The sequence below is a fragment of the Eubalaena glacialis genome, chromosome 6, assembly GCF_028564815.1.
Source record: "Eubalaena glacialis isolate mEubGla1 chromosome 6, mEubGla1.1.hap2.+ XY, whole genome shotgun sequence".
Lineage (NCBI taxonomy): Eukaryota > Metazoa > Chordata > Mammalia > Artiodactyla > Balaenidae > Eubalaena > Eubalaena glacialis.
Genome location: NC_083721.1, coordinates 134635889 through 134656291, shown reverse-complemented (window position 1 = coordinate 134656291; position 20403 = coordinate 134635889). Strand labels below are relative to the sequence as shown.

The following is a 20403-nucleotide window of genomic DNA, read 5'->3' as shown; positions in this document are numbered from 1 at the left end:
CCTACCATAGCTGCTGATTCCTCAAAACCAGCACAGAGCCTGGCACAGAGGAAATAATAATCACGTGCTGAAGACATGAAGGCAGTAATGGATGAGCGAATAAAGAAGCTTCGTAGAGGAAGCCATGTTTGAGAGGAGCGTTAAAGTGGGGAAGGGTTTCTCAGGTGGCCAGGGCCAGGGAGTGTCAGGTGGTAAGACCAGGTGTTCTAGGCAGAGGTAACGGCGTGGGTCAGGACAGCAAGGAGGTCCAGGAGCAGCCTGGGGGTGGCCCGAGCAGGACCGGAGGCAGGTCTGTGCAAAGCAAAGGCTCTCAAAGTCGAGTGTGCATCGTAAGCCCCTGGAAAGCATGTTAAAACACAGATCATTAGGACCCACTCCAGAGATTCTGACTCAGACATCTGAGGCAGGGTCTGAGAATGTGCATTTCTCACAAGTTTCAGGTGGCGCTGAGGCTGCTGGTCCAGGTACCATACTTTGAGAAGCACTGGTGTAAAGTCTGCTAAGGAAGCGTCCACGTGGAGGCGCAAAGGAAGACAGCTCCAGGGAAGTCAGATGAGGTGGCTGCCGGCCAAGCCCAGAGCAGCTTGAGCCTCCACAGCCAGTGGGCAGCGCCCCGCCCTGCACCATCCCTCACAGGACACACCCCTGCCCCCCATGGCCTCTGACTGCCATTCCCCTGCCACTCAACCCCCGCTACTCTCATCCACAGCATTTTAGGCTTTGAAGGTGAATTTTGTTTCTGGCTCCAGCAAAATTAATGGGTCCTAATCCCTTAAGACCAGTTAATCTCACATAGCGATTCGCACTGTTGCTGCTATGACAGTGCCTCTTTTCAACAGAAGACCTGGTGTTAAGTTACGTAGCCTTGATGGTAGGAGTCCCAGCTCTGTTTGGGCAGAAGGACAGAGAGGAGAAGATGTCATCTGCTGGTGTCCCCAGCACACCATGTGCAAGCTGCTAGCCTGCCGTCCCTTAAATCTGCCCTTGAGTGCAAATGTTACATCAGTTTATACTTTTCTCCTACTAGAAAAGTGGGCAGGAGTGGTCCCAGGGTCATGGGTAAGTATGTTTGTATTCACAGCATCAGTCAGGGACTGTACATTTGGTATTTTTATCACCTTCTCCCCTGGGAAGAAAATGTGATCAGAGAAGTGAGGTTAATTTGCATCCACTTCAGCCATAAATCCAAGAGGACCAGATAGCTAATGTACATCTCTCAAAGTTTTAAACACAAGTGCCCTCTCCTCTCTAGGGCCTGACAGCAAAGTTTACAGCCGCAGAAGCCCCCTGGGCCTTCAGAGTCGGACCGCAGATCTGTCTCAGGTCTCCTCAGCTTACAGGGCTCGGAAATGAAAGCTCCGGGACTTGGAGTGGGAGACGGTTTGGTTTGGATTTTTTTAGTTTTTTTAACATCTTTATTGGAGTATAATTGCTGTACAATGGTGTGTTAGTTTCTGCTTTATAACAAAGTGAATCAGTTATACATATACATATGTTCCCATATCTCTTCCCTCTTGCATCTCCCTCCCTATCCCACCTCTCTAGGTGGTCACAAAACACAGAGCTGATCTCCCTGTGCTATGCGGTTGCTTCCCACTAGCTATCTATTTTACATTTGGTAGTGTATGTATGTCCATGCCACTCTCTCACTTTGTCACATCTTACCCTTCCCCCTCCCCATATCCTCAAGTCCATTCTCTAGTAGGTCTGTGTCTTTATTCCCATCTTGCCACTAGGTTCTTCATGACCTTTTTTTTTTTGTCTTTTTTTTTTCCCTTAGATTCCATATATATGTGTTAGCATACTGTATTTGTTTTTCTCTTTCTGACTTACTTCACTCTGTATGACAGACTCTAACTCCATCCACCTCACTACAAATAACTCCATTTCGTTTCATTTTATGGCTGAGTAATATTCCATTGTATATATGTGCCACATCTTCTATATCCATTCATCTGTCGATGGACACTTAGGTTGCTTCCCTGTCCTGGCTATTGTAAATAGAGCTGCAATGAACATTGTGGTTCATGACTCTTTTTGAATTATGGTTTTCTCAGGGTATATGCCCAGTAGTGGGATTGCTGGGTCGTATGGTAGTTCTAGTTTTAGCTTTTCAAGGAACCTCCGTACTGTTCTCCATAGTGGCAGTATCAATTTACATTCCCACCAACAGTGCAAGAGTGTTCCCTTTTCTCCACACCCTCTCCAGCATTTATGGTTTCTAGATTTTTTCATGATGGCCATTCTGACTGGTGTGAGATGATATCTCATTGTAGTTTTGATTTGCATTTCTCTAATGATTAATGATGTTGAGCATTCTTTCATGTGTTTGTTGGCAATCTGTATATCTTCTTTGGAGAAATGTCTCCAAAGACGGTTTGGTTTGATTGATTAGCGTCCTCACACCCAGTAGGGAAGATGCCTCTTTGTCTTTGTGATGCAGCCCAAATAGGAACCAGGAGTCCTGACTATTCTATGTTACAGCAAAGACAGAAAACAGTCCTCCACAACAGAGTCTCTCTTGATTCTGATGTGCCTTTCAGTTTCCAAAACTGATGACAAAGATATGCACACTTTCAGGTCACATTAACCTGGTTTGGCCTTCTGGCTCTGCCACATTCCAGCTATGCGATTTGGGCAATTAACATATGCTCTCTGAGCCTTGGCATCCTCATCCATAAAATGGGTGACTTGATATCAACATTGGAGGAGGGCCATGAGCATTTAGTGAAGTCATGAATATTGAGTATTGGGTGGAAGGTGGGGAACAGTCAGTGAGCTAGGATCTGTATAACAATTGGCTCTCCATGGATGAAACGCTCTGCTTTATGGTGTTCGCCAATTTCCCTAGTGTAGCTACTCTCACCACAGCTGACATCAAGCTACCAGCATGAATGCAGAGTTGGGAAGAGATGCATTGTAGGACAGCGTTACATAGTGTTCCCACCTGTCGACTGAAGAAAAACACACAACTTAAAAGTTGAGAGTTAAGTTTTATTAGGGAACCTTACTGAGGACTATAGCCCCAGAGAGACAGCCTCTCAAATAGCTCTGAGGAACTGCTCGGAAGAGGTAAGGTAAGAGGCAGGATATATTGGAGTTTTTTGCTGGAAAACAACATGTGGTCGAACATCAAAAGATTACTGCTAATCACAAGAAACTGACATCTCAAGTTAATGATTTTAGTGCTTTTCTATATAAAGGAAGATGCAGAGTCTGGGCTCATTGAAATTATTTCTTCAATATGCATCTTAACTCTCTGGGGCCAGTATCCAAAGCACAGAAGACTTCCTGTTTTTCTCCACCCTGAGTTCTCTGGGTGCACCATGGGGCTGGGGGCAGCTACAGTGGCTGATGGCTTGGTCCTTGTAGAACTGGAATGGTGGGCAACATTCTTTGTTTACTGGAATGGCAAGCAATGTTCCCTGTCCACACATCATTACAGATACGATAGAAGCAAATAACCTCAAAAGCAGAGATGACCGTCAAACATGGTAAAACAATTAGGAAATGATGAGTAGCCATTACCTTTGTATTTTGAGTATTTATTACCTTTGTTTTTAGTATAATTTATGTAATTGTAAGTTCACATAATTAAAATTTTCATGGTGGCTGTGTTTAACAACCGGCTCACGAAACTCCTGAAATATTTATTTAACAGTCTGTCCTGGCAAGCAGGTACAAGCCAGTACAAGCCAGTACAAGCCAGCTCCAGCATGTGAGTGGGCCACACCTGTAGGCAGTAAATCCAACTTCTCTCCCTCTTCCTTTCCTGTCCTCAGTCCCAGGGAAGGTTTCATGGTTTTCCCAGGTATAGAGACAAAGATGGTCCCTGTCCCACTGTGCAGGTGCCACACTTACTTTTGGCCTTGGCCACCATCCCAGTCCTCAGCCTGTGCTAAACCTCAGCCAATGTCCCAGCCCTGGACCCGCCGCCTGGCCCTTTCCTGGCTGGGGGCGCTGAGCCACCCCTGACACCCAGAGGACGTGGCCTGTGCGGGGCTGAGGGGCCGCGGGAGGACAGAGGAAGGCTCTCTGCACTCAGCAATGGCCTGGAGGTCTATTTTAGGATCCAGTCTGTGGAGATGGGGAAGCACGGCCAGCAAACTGCGCTTTGGCAAGTCAGGGCCTATAATTAGCCTCCACTTGAGGCTCGAATAAACCTCTGGTTGTTACTAAACAACAGCGAAAGCAGGAACCGCCAGCTTCCCTGAGCCCAGAGCTGCCCAGCCTCCTTGGACAGACATTGGACAGAACCTCCCCATCTGCTGGGCGGCGTCCAAAGTGTCCCAGGCAGCCTCCCGTCCTCAACCCCAAGTAAGGAGAAGCAAGGACAGAGCCCTGGCCTCGCCTCCCATCAGCCTGTATCTCCTACCGACTCCTGCACCGTTGCTCCCGTCAGCCTCTTACTTATGAAGAGACTTCAGACCGCTGGGCGGATGTCACCGATTCACACACAGGGGACAGTTGCTGCTGGGCGGAGCAAAGCCCAAGTCAAAAGGCAGCACATGCAAGCGCTAGTGTGTTTGTTCTGGACGGTGGGACATAGGTGACTGCATCCTCAGGCATCTTTCTGCTTTTCCAGAATTGTGTGCCTCTGAATATGGTACACGTATATCCCCCCACGCCCCAGGGTTGGGTTTTGTTTTTTACTTTTTCTGTCCACCCCCTGCATTGCATATTTTCAAAGCAGAAACAAAACAGAGCTGTACCCACGTGAAGAGTTTAAGCCTCAAGCTCCCTCACTTGCACGTCCCCCCTTGTACTAGTAATTTTTTTTTTTTTCTTAAAGGCAGTCTCCCAACTTGTACAAGCTCCAGGCCCACATCTGCCCGCATCTGGCCCTGCATGGCCAGCTACTCTAGAGCACTTTGGAAGCCATCATCTCTGAAGCTGGGGTTTTTGAGCCTGCGGTCTGGATACCTGCTATGACTCAAGGTCCCATGTTAGGGTGGAATATTTGTCATGGGCACCATTGGGAGAAAACGAGCAGGATAATTGCCCTGGGCTGCAAATTCATCATCTGCAAAATGGCATCACGGAGCATCCAAAGACAAGGAAAGGGGTTCCTAAATGTGGGTGCAGCAGCGTGTAAAGGAGGGCGAATAGAGGGCTGGGTCAGAGCAGCCAAAGCCAGTCCTCAGAGGCCTCACATAGCCAGAGCCTTTGAATGAACTATATTCAACGATATTAACTCTATGTTCTTATTTTCTGTATTCTTGATGCTGTGGCAGCTGGGGCCTCATTGACAGGGAGAGACGGCCCCATTGCAGGGCTAGTGAATCCTAGAGATAGGAACCACTTACCTGTGACAGTGCCTTTGAGATGCAAACCATCCTGAGTCAATACCCCAACCTGCCTCCCCTTGCTGGGGCTCACACTCCAAGAGGCAATATTCCTCTGCTCTGACCACCCAGGGCTGGGTACCAGACAACAAGGGACCATCTCTATAGCCCAGAGACCACTGAAATTATTCAAACCAGCCAATCCCAGCTGCTTATACTGCTGTGCCCATTCCTTCCCATGAAAACCACAATAAAGCCTTTTGCCCATGCTTTCCCCTCGCCCCTTCTGCTTCCTGACCAGCCCTGGTTCTTCTCTGTGTAGCCCTACATGGTGTGGCTGCCCCCTCCTCTTGGGAACTGTGAGTAACAAATGATCTTTGCAATGTCAGTTGTCTCCTGATCTGTTGGCCTCTCCATACCAGAATAAAAGCAAAATCCCCGGTACATCTTAAAACACCCTTCTTGGGGGCTTCCAGAAAATGACCTCCAGACCTGGGACAGGGGAAGACTGGGAATGGCTCACCCATGGTCACACAATTCATTCATGCAGGCATTCACTCAACAGGTGTTGATGGAATGTCCACCACAACCAGAGCTTGGAGACACAGCAATGAACAAGGAGTTGACCCTGGGAAGGGCCACTTCAGCACAGTGGGATGAGGGATTTGCTGGGGAAACCGAGGGAGCACAGGAGTGGACCAAGTCCCAGATCTGGGTGGAAGGGATGGTGCGCCCTTGTTCCAGTGGGGTCATCTTGTGTTGTTTGTCCACTTCATTGAATTTCCCACCAGCAACCTCATCTTCTCTCTGCTCCAGCCCTGCCCTGACGCACACTGGAGCAGGCAACTGGGGTCTCCCCCTCCCCGTTCTTTCTCATCTTACTACGGTCTCTGACCTCTGGTGCCGGAAGTCCTCCACCAAGTCAGCAAAGAACTTCCAACTCATTTACTTTCAAGAGCAAAGGACTGATAAGAGCTTAAAACAGTGATTTGCAACCTTTTTTTTTTTCAGTTTTATGTATTTTTATTAAACATAATTTACATATAGTAAAATACACAAATCTTAATGGTACAGCTTAACAAATTGTTACCTACTATACATCAATGTAATCACCAGATCCAGATATGGAACATCTTTATCACTCCAGAAAGTTTCCTCAGATTTGCATCCTTATTTTAAAGTAACAGTTAGTTTATCCCCCATCCCAAGCTGAAGATTATCCGAAAGCCAATATGTAAAAAATATATTTATTTTAAAAAGAAGTTTCTCAGGTTAAGAAGATGACTATCCTCCCAAACGTGGGGAACCCTGAGGGGTGCTGAGGGCCAAATTTGAAAAATCATTCTTCTCCATGAAACCCCCAAACTGTATGTACCATGTTTATGTTCACATGTATGTTCTGAGGGTGGACAGAATTCTAGAGCCGAACTGTCCAGTTCTAGAGCCACCTGTGGCCACCTGTGGCTATTTAAATGTAAATTAGTTAAGATTAAATAGAAGTAAATGTTCAGTTCTTCAGTTGCCTTTGCTACGTTTTGAGCGTTCGGTAGCCACGTGTGGCCACTGTGTTGGACCACACAGTGTAGAACAGTTCCATCATCACCGAAAGTTCTATTGGGCAGCACTGGTCCAGAGATTTCATCAGTTTCCCAAAGGCATCCATGACCAGAAAATGTTAAGAGACACTAAGTCAAGCCAGTGAAACTTCATTTAAGGAGCCAGAAATTTCACTGGAGAGCCAAAAGCTCATCATTGTGACAGAGGCCACAGACAAGTCTGCCTTGAGTAATCTTTTTGCTCCAAAAATCCAACCCTAAAAGCCCTTAGAAGACACCCAGATTTTATGCTTTAGTGTCTATCTCGCCCCCCTTTTCTTAGAGAGGGACACTTGAATTCTAAAAATATTTGCCATGAGAAAGGTGCTCTCAGTGCCCCAGAGGCTCTGTGCCCAGCGCGAGGCACAGTTTGAAGTAGGAAGACCCCGCAGTGACCTTGTCCTTTGGTGTGTGGTCGTTCTAGGTGGGCGAGGCGGTCCTGGAAAACGCACGGCTCATGCTGCAGACAGAGAATATCCAGGCAGGCGCGGACGACTTTAAGGAGAGGTAACGCTCCACAGCCGAGGGGACAGTCCCTCCGTGCCCCAGACTCCTGGGCCACTTGGGTAATGCGGCCCCAGAGTTTGCAGCATGCACCCCAGCCTCATGGAAGGCTAGGTGGGATAACAGCATCCCCAGGAGAATCCAGAGCCAAGAATATCTGGCTCAAACCCTCCTTGTAGACACAAATAGGTCCCAAGGCCTCAGAGATTTTGCCAGTGTCACCTGGCTTAGAGCAGAGGTCTCAAAACCTAGTGTTCATCAGAACCACCTGAGGGACTGGTGGTTACATTTCTAACCAGTTGCCAATGATGCTCATCCTGTTGGCCCTGGGACCAAATTTTGAGAACTACTGGTTTGGAGCAATGCTTCTCAATCCTGGCTGCATATGAGAATTACCTGGGCACTTAAAACTGCCAGTGCACAGCCCCACAGACATTAATGGGGGTGGGTCCCAGCCTCTGTATTTTTAAAGTTCACCAGGCTTTCCTGATGTCCATCCAGCCTTGAGAACCACCTCTTTGGAGTCTAATAGTGTCTCCTATAATGTGGCTGATGAAGATCATTTTAAGCGGTATAAAGATAAACGTTTTAATTTTAATAGTCATGTATTTACTTATTTATAAATTTATCTATTTATTTATTTATTTTTGGCTGCAATGGGTCTTTGTTGCTGCACACAGGCTTTCTCTAGTTGTGGTGAGCAGGGACTACTCTTTGTTGCAGTGCACGGGCTTCTCATTGCGGTGGCTTCTCTTGTTCCGGAGCACAGGCTCTATCTAGGCGCATGGGCTTCAGTAGTTGTGGCACAAGGGCTCAGTCGTTGTGGTGCACGGGCTTAGTTGCTCTGCGGCATGTGGGATTTTCCCAGACGGGGAATCGAACCCGTGTCCCCCGCATTGGTAGGCAGATTCTTAACCACTGCGCCACCAGGGAAGTCCCAGTCATATATTTATTTTTATAGTTACCTTCTGTTTATGGCCCATGAAACTGTTTTTCCACTATAGTACTACCATTTATAGTAGCAATTGAAAATTTATTTAATATAAAGAGCTTTTAAAGTTTATTGATTTAAGATTTACTCTTTAAGTACATGAATTTAAGGAACAACATAAAGTAAATAATGATACAGAAAATACACATTTAGTGCAAAATCGTGTAGGTGAGTGGGGTTTGTAAAACACTGGCCTAATGGAGAAGCAAAATGAAGATGCCCCTTTTATGGATGAACACAGTGATTTTGAGAATATTTTGAGGGGAAGGTGTCCTGGGAGTTGAGCAAATGTGTGGATGATGGGATTGTTATTCCCTAAATTAGCAAAGATGAAGAGGAAAGGCATATAGTTAGGAGTCTATGGGGAAGACCATGATCCCATGGCCATTCTTATCTTAGGAATAAGAAGGGTGTTGTGATGAAAAAGGGAATCTCCACCATCTCCTCAGATCCCCAGTCATTTCCTTTCTTTGAGACCAAGCTTCTCCAACTGCTAAAAGGCCTCCATTCGTGCCACTCTGGAGTCAAGGAGACTCTCAACCAGCCAGGGTTGCCGTCTTGCTCAGCACTGGTAGCCAAGGTCAGAGGCGCACAAAGAAGTGCAGCCATCATCCAGCCACTGACAACTCTCTGCATGATTAAAGACAGATGCCAACTGGGACTTCCCTGGTGGTCCAGTGGTTAAGACTCCACACTCCCAATGCAGGGGGCCCAGGTTCGATACCTGGTCAGGGAACTAGAGCCTGCATGCTGCAACTAAAAGATCCCGCATGCCACAACTAAAAAGATCCCACATGCCACAACTAAAAAGATCCCGCATGCCGCAACTAAAAGATCCCGCATGCCACAACTAAAAGAGATCTTGCATGCTGCAACTAAAGATCCTATGTGCTGCAACTAAGACCTGGCACAGCCAAATAGATAAATAAATATTAAAAAAAAAAAAAGATGCCAATAGACATTGACCCATTCACACTAAATTTAAGGTAGAATTTAATTAAGTGTGATTAAGGTAGCATCTGACTGAAATGTTTTTCACTCATTCATTCATTTATTCCTTTTGGCATGAATTCATTCATTCATTTGTTTATTCATTCATACATACCTTTGTCCTGCCATTCAACAGAGTAGAATGTAAACTCACCGAAAGCAGGGGCTTGGTCTATTTTGTGCCCCAGTATATCACCAGCACCTAAAAGAGTGCCAGCACAAGATAGATGCTCAAAAAATATTCATCGAATGAGTGAATGAATGAATTCAACAAATGTTTGAATGTCTGCTTTGTGCCAGGCTCCTTGCCAGGTGCTGGGAGTGAAGTGAATCAGGCATGGTTCCTGAGCTCAGTGAGCCCACAGGTTAGTGGCAAAGACAGAGGGTGAACAGACAGTGATTACTGAGCAGATGTGCCATCACTGAGATAAGCCCAGATGAGGGGGGTCATTTAGCCTGGTTAGGGAGTGTTGACAAGAGATGATGCCTGATTTGGGTCCTAAACTCATGTAGAAGTTGAACAGGCAAATAAAGTAGGCATGACTTTCCAGGCAGAGGGGACAGCGTGTGCAAAGGCGGGAGGACATTAGAAGACATGGTGCGTTAGTGGAATCCCAAACACCCCAGGATAACTGGGGCATATAGAGTGAATGAAGGGGAGACAGATCCTGGAGGACCATGTCAGCCATTCCAAAGGGCTTGAAATTATCTGAGAGCAGAGGAGACCCATAGAAGGGGTTCGAGCAGTGGCTCATCATGACCAGATTTTAGCTTTAAAGGAAGCTTTGTAGGGTGGAGAGGACAGGCAGGCAAATGAGCAGGAAACAATGAGAGTGAAGGGTTTGGACTGATGGAGAGGCAAGGTCTGGATTGAGAAGTAAATTGAGATCAGATTATTGAGGATGACACTTAAGGCATCTGAGCAGAGGAGTGACTCCATGTGGTTAAGGACAGTCACTCTGGGGGCAATGCTGTGGGCCTGGGAAGACAATGGGAGGCGTAGTTCAGGGCCTGCCTGGGATGGTAGCAATGGGCAGATTTGAGGGGTGGGTTGAAGAACTAACTGGCTGTATTTAAAAATTATCTACATAGACAGCCTGAAAAGAGAAAGTTAAAGGTAAGTTCCAGACTTTGAACTTGGGTAATTTAGAAGGTGATTCTTTGAATGAAATAGAAAATTGGGGAGGGAACGCTTACCTAAAATTCAGGGTTTGATAATAAGTTTGGTTTTGAGGAAGCTGAGTTGAGCTGATGGTGGAGCAGCCAAGCAGAAGTGATGGGATGCCGTAGACAATGTTGTGTTAGAGTGGCCTGCAGGTCAAGGCAAGACAGCTCTGGGTGTCACGAGCACCCAGGGGTTCTAACTGAAGCACCATTCAGAATGGGGCAGTGAAAAAAATGCTAAAAGTGTAACAGCAGCCTTGGGGGATATCACAGAGTTATCCCTCAGAGGACTGCCAAGAAAACGGTCTGTAGGAGACCAGAACCTCCAGTAATGCTGAATGGATCATGTGCTGAAAAGGACCAGGCTCCCTGGAGAGGTGAGCAAAATTGGACTCGAGAGGCACGTGGGGTATTCTTCCAGCTTGGGTCAAAAGAGACTAATCCCTGTTATATGAGTGGGTTTCCATTTCAGCTGGAAGGATAGGACTTGTTTCCAAAAGAACTAAATGTTAATAAGAACGCAATCCTTCAAAAAGAATAAATTTGGGTAGAAAATCTAATTCCACATATAGAGCACAGAAAAACGCTTCAGAAACCATCCCCCAAGTGCTGATTCAAATGTAGAGATCCAACTCTGAGGGAAGTCTCTGGTGGTATGCCACAGGACTCTGTCCTCAGTCCCTTCATTTACTATTTTTAACTGCAAGGTGCTTGAAAGCAGGTGTGGCAAAATGGCAGATGATACAAAGCCAGTTGGGATGGTGAAGAGTAGAATGACAGAATCACGATTCTGATCCCAATACACTGGAACAATGGACCAATGACTTGAAAGATAAACATAAACTCCTATTCCTGGGTTCAAATACTAGTTGCACCCAGGAGGACAGGGAAATTGGGCTGAAAGTAGCTTTTGTGAAAAATGTTCAGGGCATCTACTTGGCAGGAGACTCAATATTAGTTAGCAGCAAATACAGCTAATCAAAATGAAATGAACAAACATACAAACAAACAAAAACCCACAATACAAATCTTAGGATCCGTGATGAATAGAATTAAAGGGTTTAAAAAAAGGAGCAGACAGTCCCACAAGACCCTGAAGTAATCAGGCAACATCTGGAGTTTTGCATTTCATTCTCTGTATCACATTTTAAGAAGGACACAGACCAATTGGAGCATTTCAAGTCATTCCAAAAATATATCTTAAACCTGCTGCTGCAAAAACGAAAATGAAAGGGTCATAGTCCCTGCCCTCGATAATGACGAATATGAAAACGCATTTACATGAAAAATGGAGGAAGGAAGTAGGAATGCTTAACCTGAGGACAAAAAGGCTTGGAGGGGTGTAGGGGATGGAGATGGGGGACAAGAGAGTGACATAAGAGAGTGTCTCCAAATATTTGTAGGGCTGCCAGTGGAAGGATTAGACTGACTTTGGGTGTTCCAGTGGGTGGAACTCAGGCTCTTTCAGGAATAGAGACTAAAGTTCTTGGAGGAAGCAATTTGCAATAGTTAGAGCTGTCCAAAAATGGCATGATGGCCTTGGGAGATGATGAGGTCCCCGTCGCTGGAAGTATTGAAGCAGAGCCTGCGTGATCACCTATCAACAATGACATCAAAGGATTGTCACCAGGCAGGAGTTTGGATAGTTGAACACGAAAATCCTTTAAAATTTAAGAGGCTTTCTGAAATGAGAGGTGTGAGATTTCTCCCTTCTGTGGATGGTTGAAGGTAAGGTGTGAAATTTGGCTGAGTGGAAGGCCATGGAAGAAAGGAGTGCCACTGAGATAAACTGCCAAAGATGTTGGGTAGTTGTTAGAAAAAAGGCCCTGTGCAAACCAGAGATTGAAACAATGCAGAGGGGGCAGTTTCAGACTTGTGTCTGCGTGTATATGTGTGCCTGTGTGTTTTTGCATATTTCGCATGCAAATCCAGGTGTCTGATTTCTCAAGAGAAGGGCATACCCCTTCCCACGCTGCAGTGATGGGGAGGGCTGGGCAGCAGCGCCCCTTTAGGTGAAGCATGTGCTGTCCTACGCGTGTCAATCCCCACCTCTTGCTGTTGCCCAGACCTGGCCCTCATCCCTCATCTACTTTCCCCACTTGGTCCCTGAAGGCATTTGGGTTTGCAGCCACGGTCCTGAAATTTTACCTGGGCTTTTTGGGAGAGGAACCATGCACGTTCTTCATTTGGGGATCACCAGCACACAGCCTGGGACCTAGCAGATTCTCAGTAATGTTCGTTAAAGGATCCCCAGGTGAAAAGGATGACAGATCAGCATAATGATGACAACACTGGTCCCCTTACCTGGATCTGCCCTCTTGGAGAAGTTTCCCTAGAGCTCTGTGCTTCCAGTGCCCCATGAGGATGGCACCTAATTAATCCAGGTGCCCTGTTATCAGAAGTTGGCTGCAATCACTTTCATTTTAATAAGTCAACAGGCAGCAATTGCATTAACAGTGTCCTCAAACCCATTGGAACAGTGACTTTTAACATTCATTGCCTAAGTATCCATAATTGGTGTGTTGGTCACATTTATAATCTGATTATTTTTCTTTGGGGTCACCCAGCTCTGCTGATTGAGTTCCTTTACCTACAGATATGAAAATGAGCAGCCATTTCGAAAGGCGGCAGAAGAGGAAATTAACTCTCTGTACAAAGTCATTGATGAAGCGAATTCGACAAAAAAGGATCTGGAGAGTCAAATAGAAAGCCTGAAAGAAGAACTTGGCTTTCTGTCAAGGAGCTATGAAGAGGTAGGTGGGGGCACTCATCTGTCTGGCTGAGCTTCACAACACAGGTGACGCTCCACGTCACTTGCCCAGGGCTGCAGGCAAAATGCCAGTAAAATATTTCCAACTTCTTGTAGTGGGTGAGGTTACCCTGAGTTTCAAACTCAAATGGCTTCAGGGACCAGGCCGGTACATAAATGGGGAGGCAGCAGGTCCAAGCAGTAGTGAGTGATGGAACGTGTGTTGAATCGGAGGGAGCATCCCCTAAGCTTTCTAGTTCAGACTTTTTTTTCAACACTGTACTGGACAAACAAAATAACTCCAAGAGTAGACCCAGGCTGTGGTTTAGTCACACTCAATGAAATTAGGTCGGATCGTTGAGTGACAGGACTGAAGGGGACCGCCTGTGGTGATGTGGTCCCGTGTCCTGCAGAACTGCAGTGATTCTAAACCACCTCACACCGGTCAAGGTCCAAACATCCAAGATCCAAAAAGTGCTTGCAGTTGGAAAAAGTCAAAACCCATTTAACCATGTTCACATTGGGAAGTTCCTTCTTTTGTCCAACTGTAAGCTAACCAGGAATCAATAAGCCCACTTCCTCCTGTCCTTAGCTCCATAGTTTGTCACCACTCTCCAAAGGTAACGCTTTAAAAACTCCGCAGTTATCTTTAAATCTCTTTCCGCCTCCTCTGACTTGATGAAATTCATAAATTTCATCTTGCTGTTATTGCTTACTCTGTGTTGTTATTTTGTTATTTATTTATTTTGATTTTTGCTTTGGGTGGGCATGGGTTTGTGAAGAGTAGCCTAAGAAATGCATCCTGGGGAAAAGAGAATATAGCGCCCATGCTGGGAAGAGGACTAGGGACTTTGCCTGTCTTTGTGAAGCCCCATGTTTGGCAGCAGCAAAATGAGAAGCAAAGTATTGCCCACGGAGCTGGGCTTCGGCTGGCTAGAATTCTGTGTCTTTTCTTTCTCCTCTGGAACTCACTGAGGTATATGTTGTCATTTTCAGGATGTGAAAATGCTATACAAACAGCTGGCAGGGTCTGAGCTGGAACAATTGGATGTTCCCATTGGCACTGGGCTGGATGACATCCTTGAGACGATCAGAATTCACTGGGAGAGAGATGTGGAAAAGAAGCGGGCGGAAGCAGGGGCCTTGCTCCAAGCTAAGGTAAGAGGCAGGACCAGTGTGCTCACTCTGCCCTGTGCAGAAGGAGGACAAGCAAAGACGAGTAGCAGCCGACGTGCAAAAGAAGAAAAGCAACCATTTCAATCTCGTTAGACAGAAAAGAAATGCAATTTAAAACAATAGCTTTTTGTTTACCTGTCTAAATGCAGAGAAAGTTTAAAATGGTAGTACTCAGTGCTGGCAAGCATGTGGAAATGTGGGTGCTCTCCTGAGTTGTTGGGGAGCACAAACCCATGTGACATCTTTGAGGAAGGGATTTGATGACATGTACCAAGAATCATAAAATGCTCCTGCCTACCACTTGAATAATCTAGACCCCATCCTAAAGATATAACTGAAAATACAGATAAAGTGTACATCCAAATATACCCACTGAAGCCTTTATTATTATAAGGGTGAAAAAAATTGGGAAGAAAACCGGATAAATATTTAATAACAGGAGAAAGACTAAGCCACAGCCTAACCATGCAATAAAATATCAGGCAGTTATTAGAAATGATCTTTATGAAGCATTTATAGCAATATGGGAACTGCTCAGGCAATAAGGTAAAATGGGGAGAAAAAAGAGAGTACAGAATGGTATGTACCAGGGGTCAGCAAACTTGTTCTGTAAAGGACAAGATAGTAAATATTGAGGCTTCCTGGGCAAGATGGTCTCTGTTGAAATACTCAGCTCTGCCACTGTGGTGTGAAAGCAGCTGCGGACAGAAGGTAACCAGTGAGCATGGCTGTGTTCCAATAAAACTTTATTTACAGAAACAGGAGGTGGGCTGGATTTGACCTTCAGGCTGCAGTTGCCAACCCCTGCTATACAGAGTAGGTAAAGCATTCAAACAAAGAAACTAGGCATCAAGAAAAGGTCAGAACATGGTTTATTGTACTTCAATTATACCTTAATAAAGCTGTGAAGAAAAGGTCTCCCTTAAAAAAAGAATCAGAAAGAAAACTCTAAACTATAAAGGTATTAGCATTAGCAGTGGTTGTCTTTGTGGGACCCATTTCATGTTGTGATGTTTTTTCTCTCTTGTTTCCAAGTTTTTCTTAAGTTTTTTTTAAGTAGTATGAATTATATTCATGGAAGGAAAGCATCTTTTATTAAACCTCATAAATAAGAAAGGAATTAACCAGAAAATAGAATGCACAGGGTTTGTTCTTCCCTTCCCCTTCTCCCACCCATTCATGATTCTGGAATTCTGAGGCAGAGGATTGAAAGAGCAGAAGAGGAAGGAAAGCATGAAGGAAGTGGGAAAAATAAAGTAGAATTTGAAAGAAGGCAAGAGGGCTGCTCCTGATTTCTCGGGGACCATTGAGTGGATCTCAATCCTGACTGCAAAACAAAATTATTTCAGTGCACTTTCAAAAACACCCAGGCCCAAGACCAATTAAATCAGAAGGAGGAGAGGGACTTCATGGTTTTTAAGCTCACTGATGATTCTAATACACAGTCAAGTTTGGGAACCACAGGAGTTGATAAAACTCCCAAAAGAAAACCAGGAGGACCTTTCTTATCCTAGCCCTCCTCAACCCCTGCCCCCCAAGTATCAACAGGAAACTTCCCCGCAGGGTCTTCACAAGTCTGGATCCCCCAATGTTCTCCAGCCCAGAAAACATCTTCCACTCCCCAATTCTCCACCCCCTACCCCTTTTCAAAAGCTCTTCTTTCTAACCTTCAAATCCTTGGGCCAGGTCACTACAAACAATTTCCACGGCAAATAGTGCCTAGTAACTCCATGAAATACAGCCCGCATAACCAGTGAGAGGCAAAACCACACAAAGAGAAAGTGAAACCAAAGCATAGATATGGTTTGGGTCCATTGCTTCTTAGGGGACTCATGAATATTTATAATTAATGACCCTAGAGACCATCAGTCCCATTCCCTCATTTTAGAGGTGAGGAAACTGAGACGCAGAGAGGGCAGTTGATGTCCTGAAGTGGCACAGCTGGTTGGAACACCAAAGTTCAGCTCTCCTGGCTCTTGATCCAGGGATTTTTTTCTCTGCATTAGGCTGTCACTTCTCCTTGGCTCTGCTTCCAAAGCTAAATCACAGTGGCCCAGGAATTTGCAGACTTGTTTCTGTCCCAACCCTCCTGGGGTCTACGTCACACAATAATGATTATCTCTTTGGGAAAGGGTGGAGGGGCATTATAATTAACAGAAATTAATCCTGCATAGTGTGAAAAAGAAAAAAAAAACTTCATTATTATTCACCCCTCACCCTCTTGAGAATCATCACCAGCCCAACAGTCATTCAAACATTAATTCTGAACAGATTCATTAGTGTTTTTTTAATAGAGTAATCTGAAAGCTACATCTCAGAGAAAACATACAGTACTTGTTTCAGTTTGGCCGATGCTCCCTGGGCCTCTTGCAGAGAGGCGGAGCTCAGAAAATATTTGCAGAATGAGTGAATTCCTCTAATCATCAACAGAGATCAGAGCTGACAGCCAGAAGTCCTCCAATAAATAGTTTTGTCAATTGCCGTCATGCCCTCGGGGGCTGACTTTTGTCCAGCCTGAACATCTCTTGTAGGTTTCTTGGCTGCAAAGCACAAATGTGAAATGGTTTAGCACACACTGCTTTCTAAACATTTTGCAGAGAGAATACAGACATGTATTTAATTACCTCTCAGCCTGGAGAGGCTAAAAATTAATTGACTTGATTAATTTGTCTTCATTTAAGTTCCTCCAGAAACTGATCCTGAGACAAATATTGAACTGTAGGTGGTTTCTTTGGAAGTTGCGGGAAGCAGAGAAGCGAACACACAAAGAGCACGTTATCCAACCAGCTCCCACTGGGGGAGACTGGAGCATCCCCATGGGGGCCTAGGGAACAGTACAGAATACAGGAGAGGAGAGAGGCGAGGAAGATGGGGTAGTAATACCCTCTCCCCTCAGTCATCTGCCATCTGCTAGCAGAGTGACCTTTCAAAGACTTCAGAGAGAGCTCCCAGGGAGAGGTGCAGAATCTGACAGTGGGAAGGAAGCTGGGGAGAAGTCACATGTTATGGCCCAAGGAGTCAAGGTGGATGCCATCAGCATCTGCTATCACTTTCCTGCCAACTCTTTTTATTTCTTAATCAGTAAAAGCTTGTAACACTAGGTTCTCTCCAGCCACCGTGTTATAGATGTCGGGAACCTCAGTGGTCCAGTCTTTGGAGCTTCTCAGGTTGCATGATTCAGTGACTGGGGGATCAGGTTGGTCCAGAGAATTTCCAGAGGGTTTTAAAGTCTGGCCCTTCCTTTTCTGTTTGATGTGGTTACCCAACTCAGGGTGTTTGGGGATACTTCGAGAACCTCCAGCAGCATGCCATACCACCCTCCACACCTCCTGGCTAGCCATGGAGCACACTCTCCAGTCTGCAACTGACAGACCTTAAAAAGACCACCTTGGGGAATACTGGAGGGTCACTATTACTCACCTGTTTCCTGGATTCATGTGCTGAGACATTTCCACTCTGTAGAGCGACAAACAAAAAAGAGAATCCTGAGTGCAAGTATGCTGTACACTGACGTTGGCTAGATTAAGATTTCTCCATGCCCTTCTTTCCTAAAACTTTTGCAGAACTTATGGGTACATCAAAATCATCTGTCAGTCATTGTTAGAAGACCTAGAATTAAAAAATAAAACTGATAACCATGTGAGGCCATTTGTGCTGGCTAGACCTCTGACATCCTTTCTGCTCATTCAATTCTCACAACAGCCTCAAAAGCAGGAACTCTTGTTATTCCCATTTCACAGATGTGTTTTCTGCTACCAGGAAGGAAGGAAGGGAGGGAAGGAAGGAGGAGAGAGAGCCAGGAGCTTCTAGTTTCCCTGCAGCCAGGCTGTTTCTACTAAGTTTTTCTTTCACAAATGCAAGCATTTCAAGCATCATATCATCAACAGGAAAATGAAGTTCCAGGTAGCCAAAAAGACACTTTCAAAAATATGACGCAGTTGTAGTCTTCCATGTCGTGTCAGTCCATCATGATACATATAATCCCATGTTTCTTCCAACTGACCTTTTCCTTACAGTGTGCGGTCCTCCTGGAAACGGGGCCACCCTGCAGGCTAAGGGCTCCCAAAGTTTCTGAATCAGGCTGCTTAGGGTTCGAAAGGTTGACCTACCCCACTTCAGTTTCCCCTTGATGAGATTGGAGGCCCTCCCCTCAATTCTCAGAAGCCAAATCTCTGTCCCTTGTTCACTGCAGCTGGGTGACGTGCACAGAAACCAAAGGCTTATTCAATCACCGGCGTGAGCTGGAGGGGGGTGGGTGGCAGCTCCTATGAGTCCCTCGGGGCCAGGAACTCCACAGCAAATAGATTGCTCCCATGCTCCCTGCCCTGACAGTAGGTCACACTTCCCTCAGATCAGTTTAAGGTATTTGTGGTCAGAAACTTTATCTGAGCTGTAACCATCATGCCTCAAACAGTCAGGATGACGGATTGTGGAGATGGTTAAGAATGAAGAGAGGTGAAGAGATGGAAACGAATTGCGAGGTTCCTGGTTATTGATAGTCTTAGAGCTGCAGGAGGCACCAGACAGGGGCTGGAGCAGCGCCCTCTAATGGAAGTCTCCGCAGTGATAGGGCTGTTCTGTAATCTGTGCAGAGTCCAGTGTGGCAGCTCAGCCACGTGTGGTTACTGAGTGCTTGAAATGTGCCTGATACACCTGAGAAACTGAATTCTTAATGTTATTTAATGTTTATGACTTCTTACATAAATATCTACATGTGGCTAGTGGCTACCATACTGGACAGCATAGGTCTAGATCTACCCATGAGAGACTAGAAGCCTTGGATAACATGTCACCATGTCATCCGTATTCACAAACAGTAACTTGCTCTGTGAGGGCAAATACTTTATACAGGCTGCTGTGTCTATGCCTTTTCTTTGCTTGCTTTTACCAAGAAGATTCAGTATTTTCTAGGATATGTGAAATTAGATTAAATGGATTTCTGGCACTCAACTGTCACTTGCTCTAGGCTCCAAGACGGCCTAATATGGTCCTGCCACGATAGCCAACTGGAAGAGTTCCTTTGAGAGAGCAGAATGCTGAGAGCATCTGTAATCTAGGGGTCCCTGTGTGTTGATGAGTTGGCTATAATCTCAATGGCTCTTCTGTGAAATAAGCACTGGTTTATTCCTCCTGGTGCGCTCACAGCAAGCACTGAAGATGAGTCACCTAGCATTTCTAAACCTCAAAATACGTCACAGAGCGAGTTTTGCAAAAGGGCCCCAGCTTGCTTTTATTTCTTTTTTTATTTATGCATTTTAATATCTAATACCTTCACTTGGTTCAAAATTCAAAACGTACAAAATGATATACAGTGAAAAGTGTCATCCCACCCATGTCCCAGCCACCCAGTCTTTGTTGTAGGGTCAGTCAATGTTTTCCTTTTCCTATGTGCCCTTTCAGAGACATTTTATGCATGTACAAGAAACTATGTATATCTTTTCTCTTTTAACACAAATAGTAGCATTCAGAACATATTGCCTTTTAGCTGCACAATACTGTACCACAGGGGGCAGCAAACTATGGCCCACAAGCCAAGTCTGACCTGCTGCCTGTTTTTCACAAATAATGGTTTATTGAAACATAGCCATGCTGATCATTTACACATTGTCTATGGCTGCATTTGCATTACACCAGCAGAGCTGAATAGTTGCAGCAGAGACCATACGGCCTGCTAAGCCTAAAACATTTACTATCTGGCCCTTTACAGAAAAAGTTGCCAACCCTTGTTCCAGGTAACAGGTATCCCAGGGTTTCTTTAACCTGTGCCCTGCTGACGAATGGTGGCTTCCAATCTTTAGCTATTATAAATAAGACTAGTCACTGACTTTGTATGTCCCTCATTTCCCAATATAGAAATCTATCTGCTGGATAAATTTATAGACATGGAATTGCTGGGGCAAAAATTATGTGCATCAGTAATTTTGATAAACATTGCCAAATTACCCTCTA

General features: G+C 45.3%; 1 protein-coding gene across 1 annotated transcript in view; it reads left to right on the top strand.

Annotated features, from left to right (window-relative positions):
* The window catches only part of BFSP2 (beaded filament structural protein 2), a 69714-nt gene that overhangs the window by 32861 nt on the left and 16450 nt on the right, over window positions 1-20403 (top strand). The window contains exons 2-4 of the mRNA XM_061192778.1: window positions 7305-7387; window positions 13126-13282; window positions 14275-14436. Coding sequence (XP_061048761.1) covers window positions 7305-7387; window positions 13126-13282; window positions 14275-14436 — 402 coding nt within the window. The remainder of the gene's footprint in view (window positions 1-7304; window positions 7388-13125; window positions 13283-14274; window positions 14437-20403) is intronic.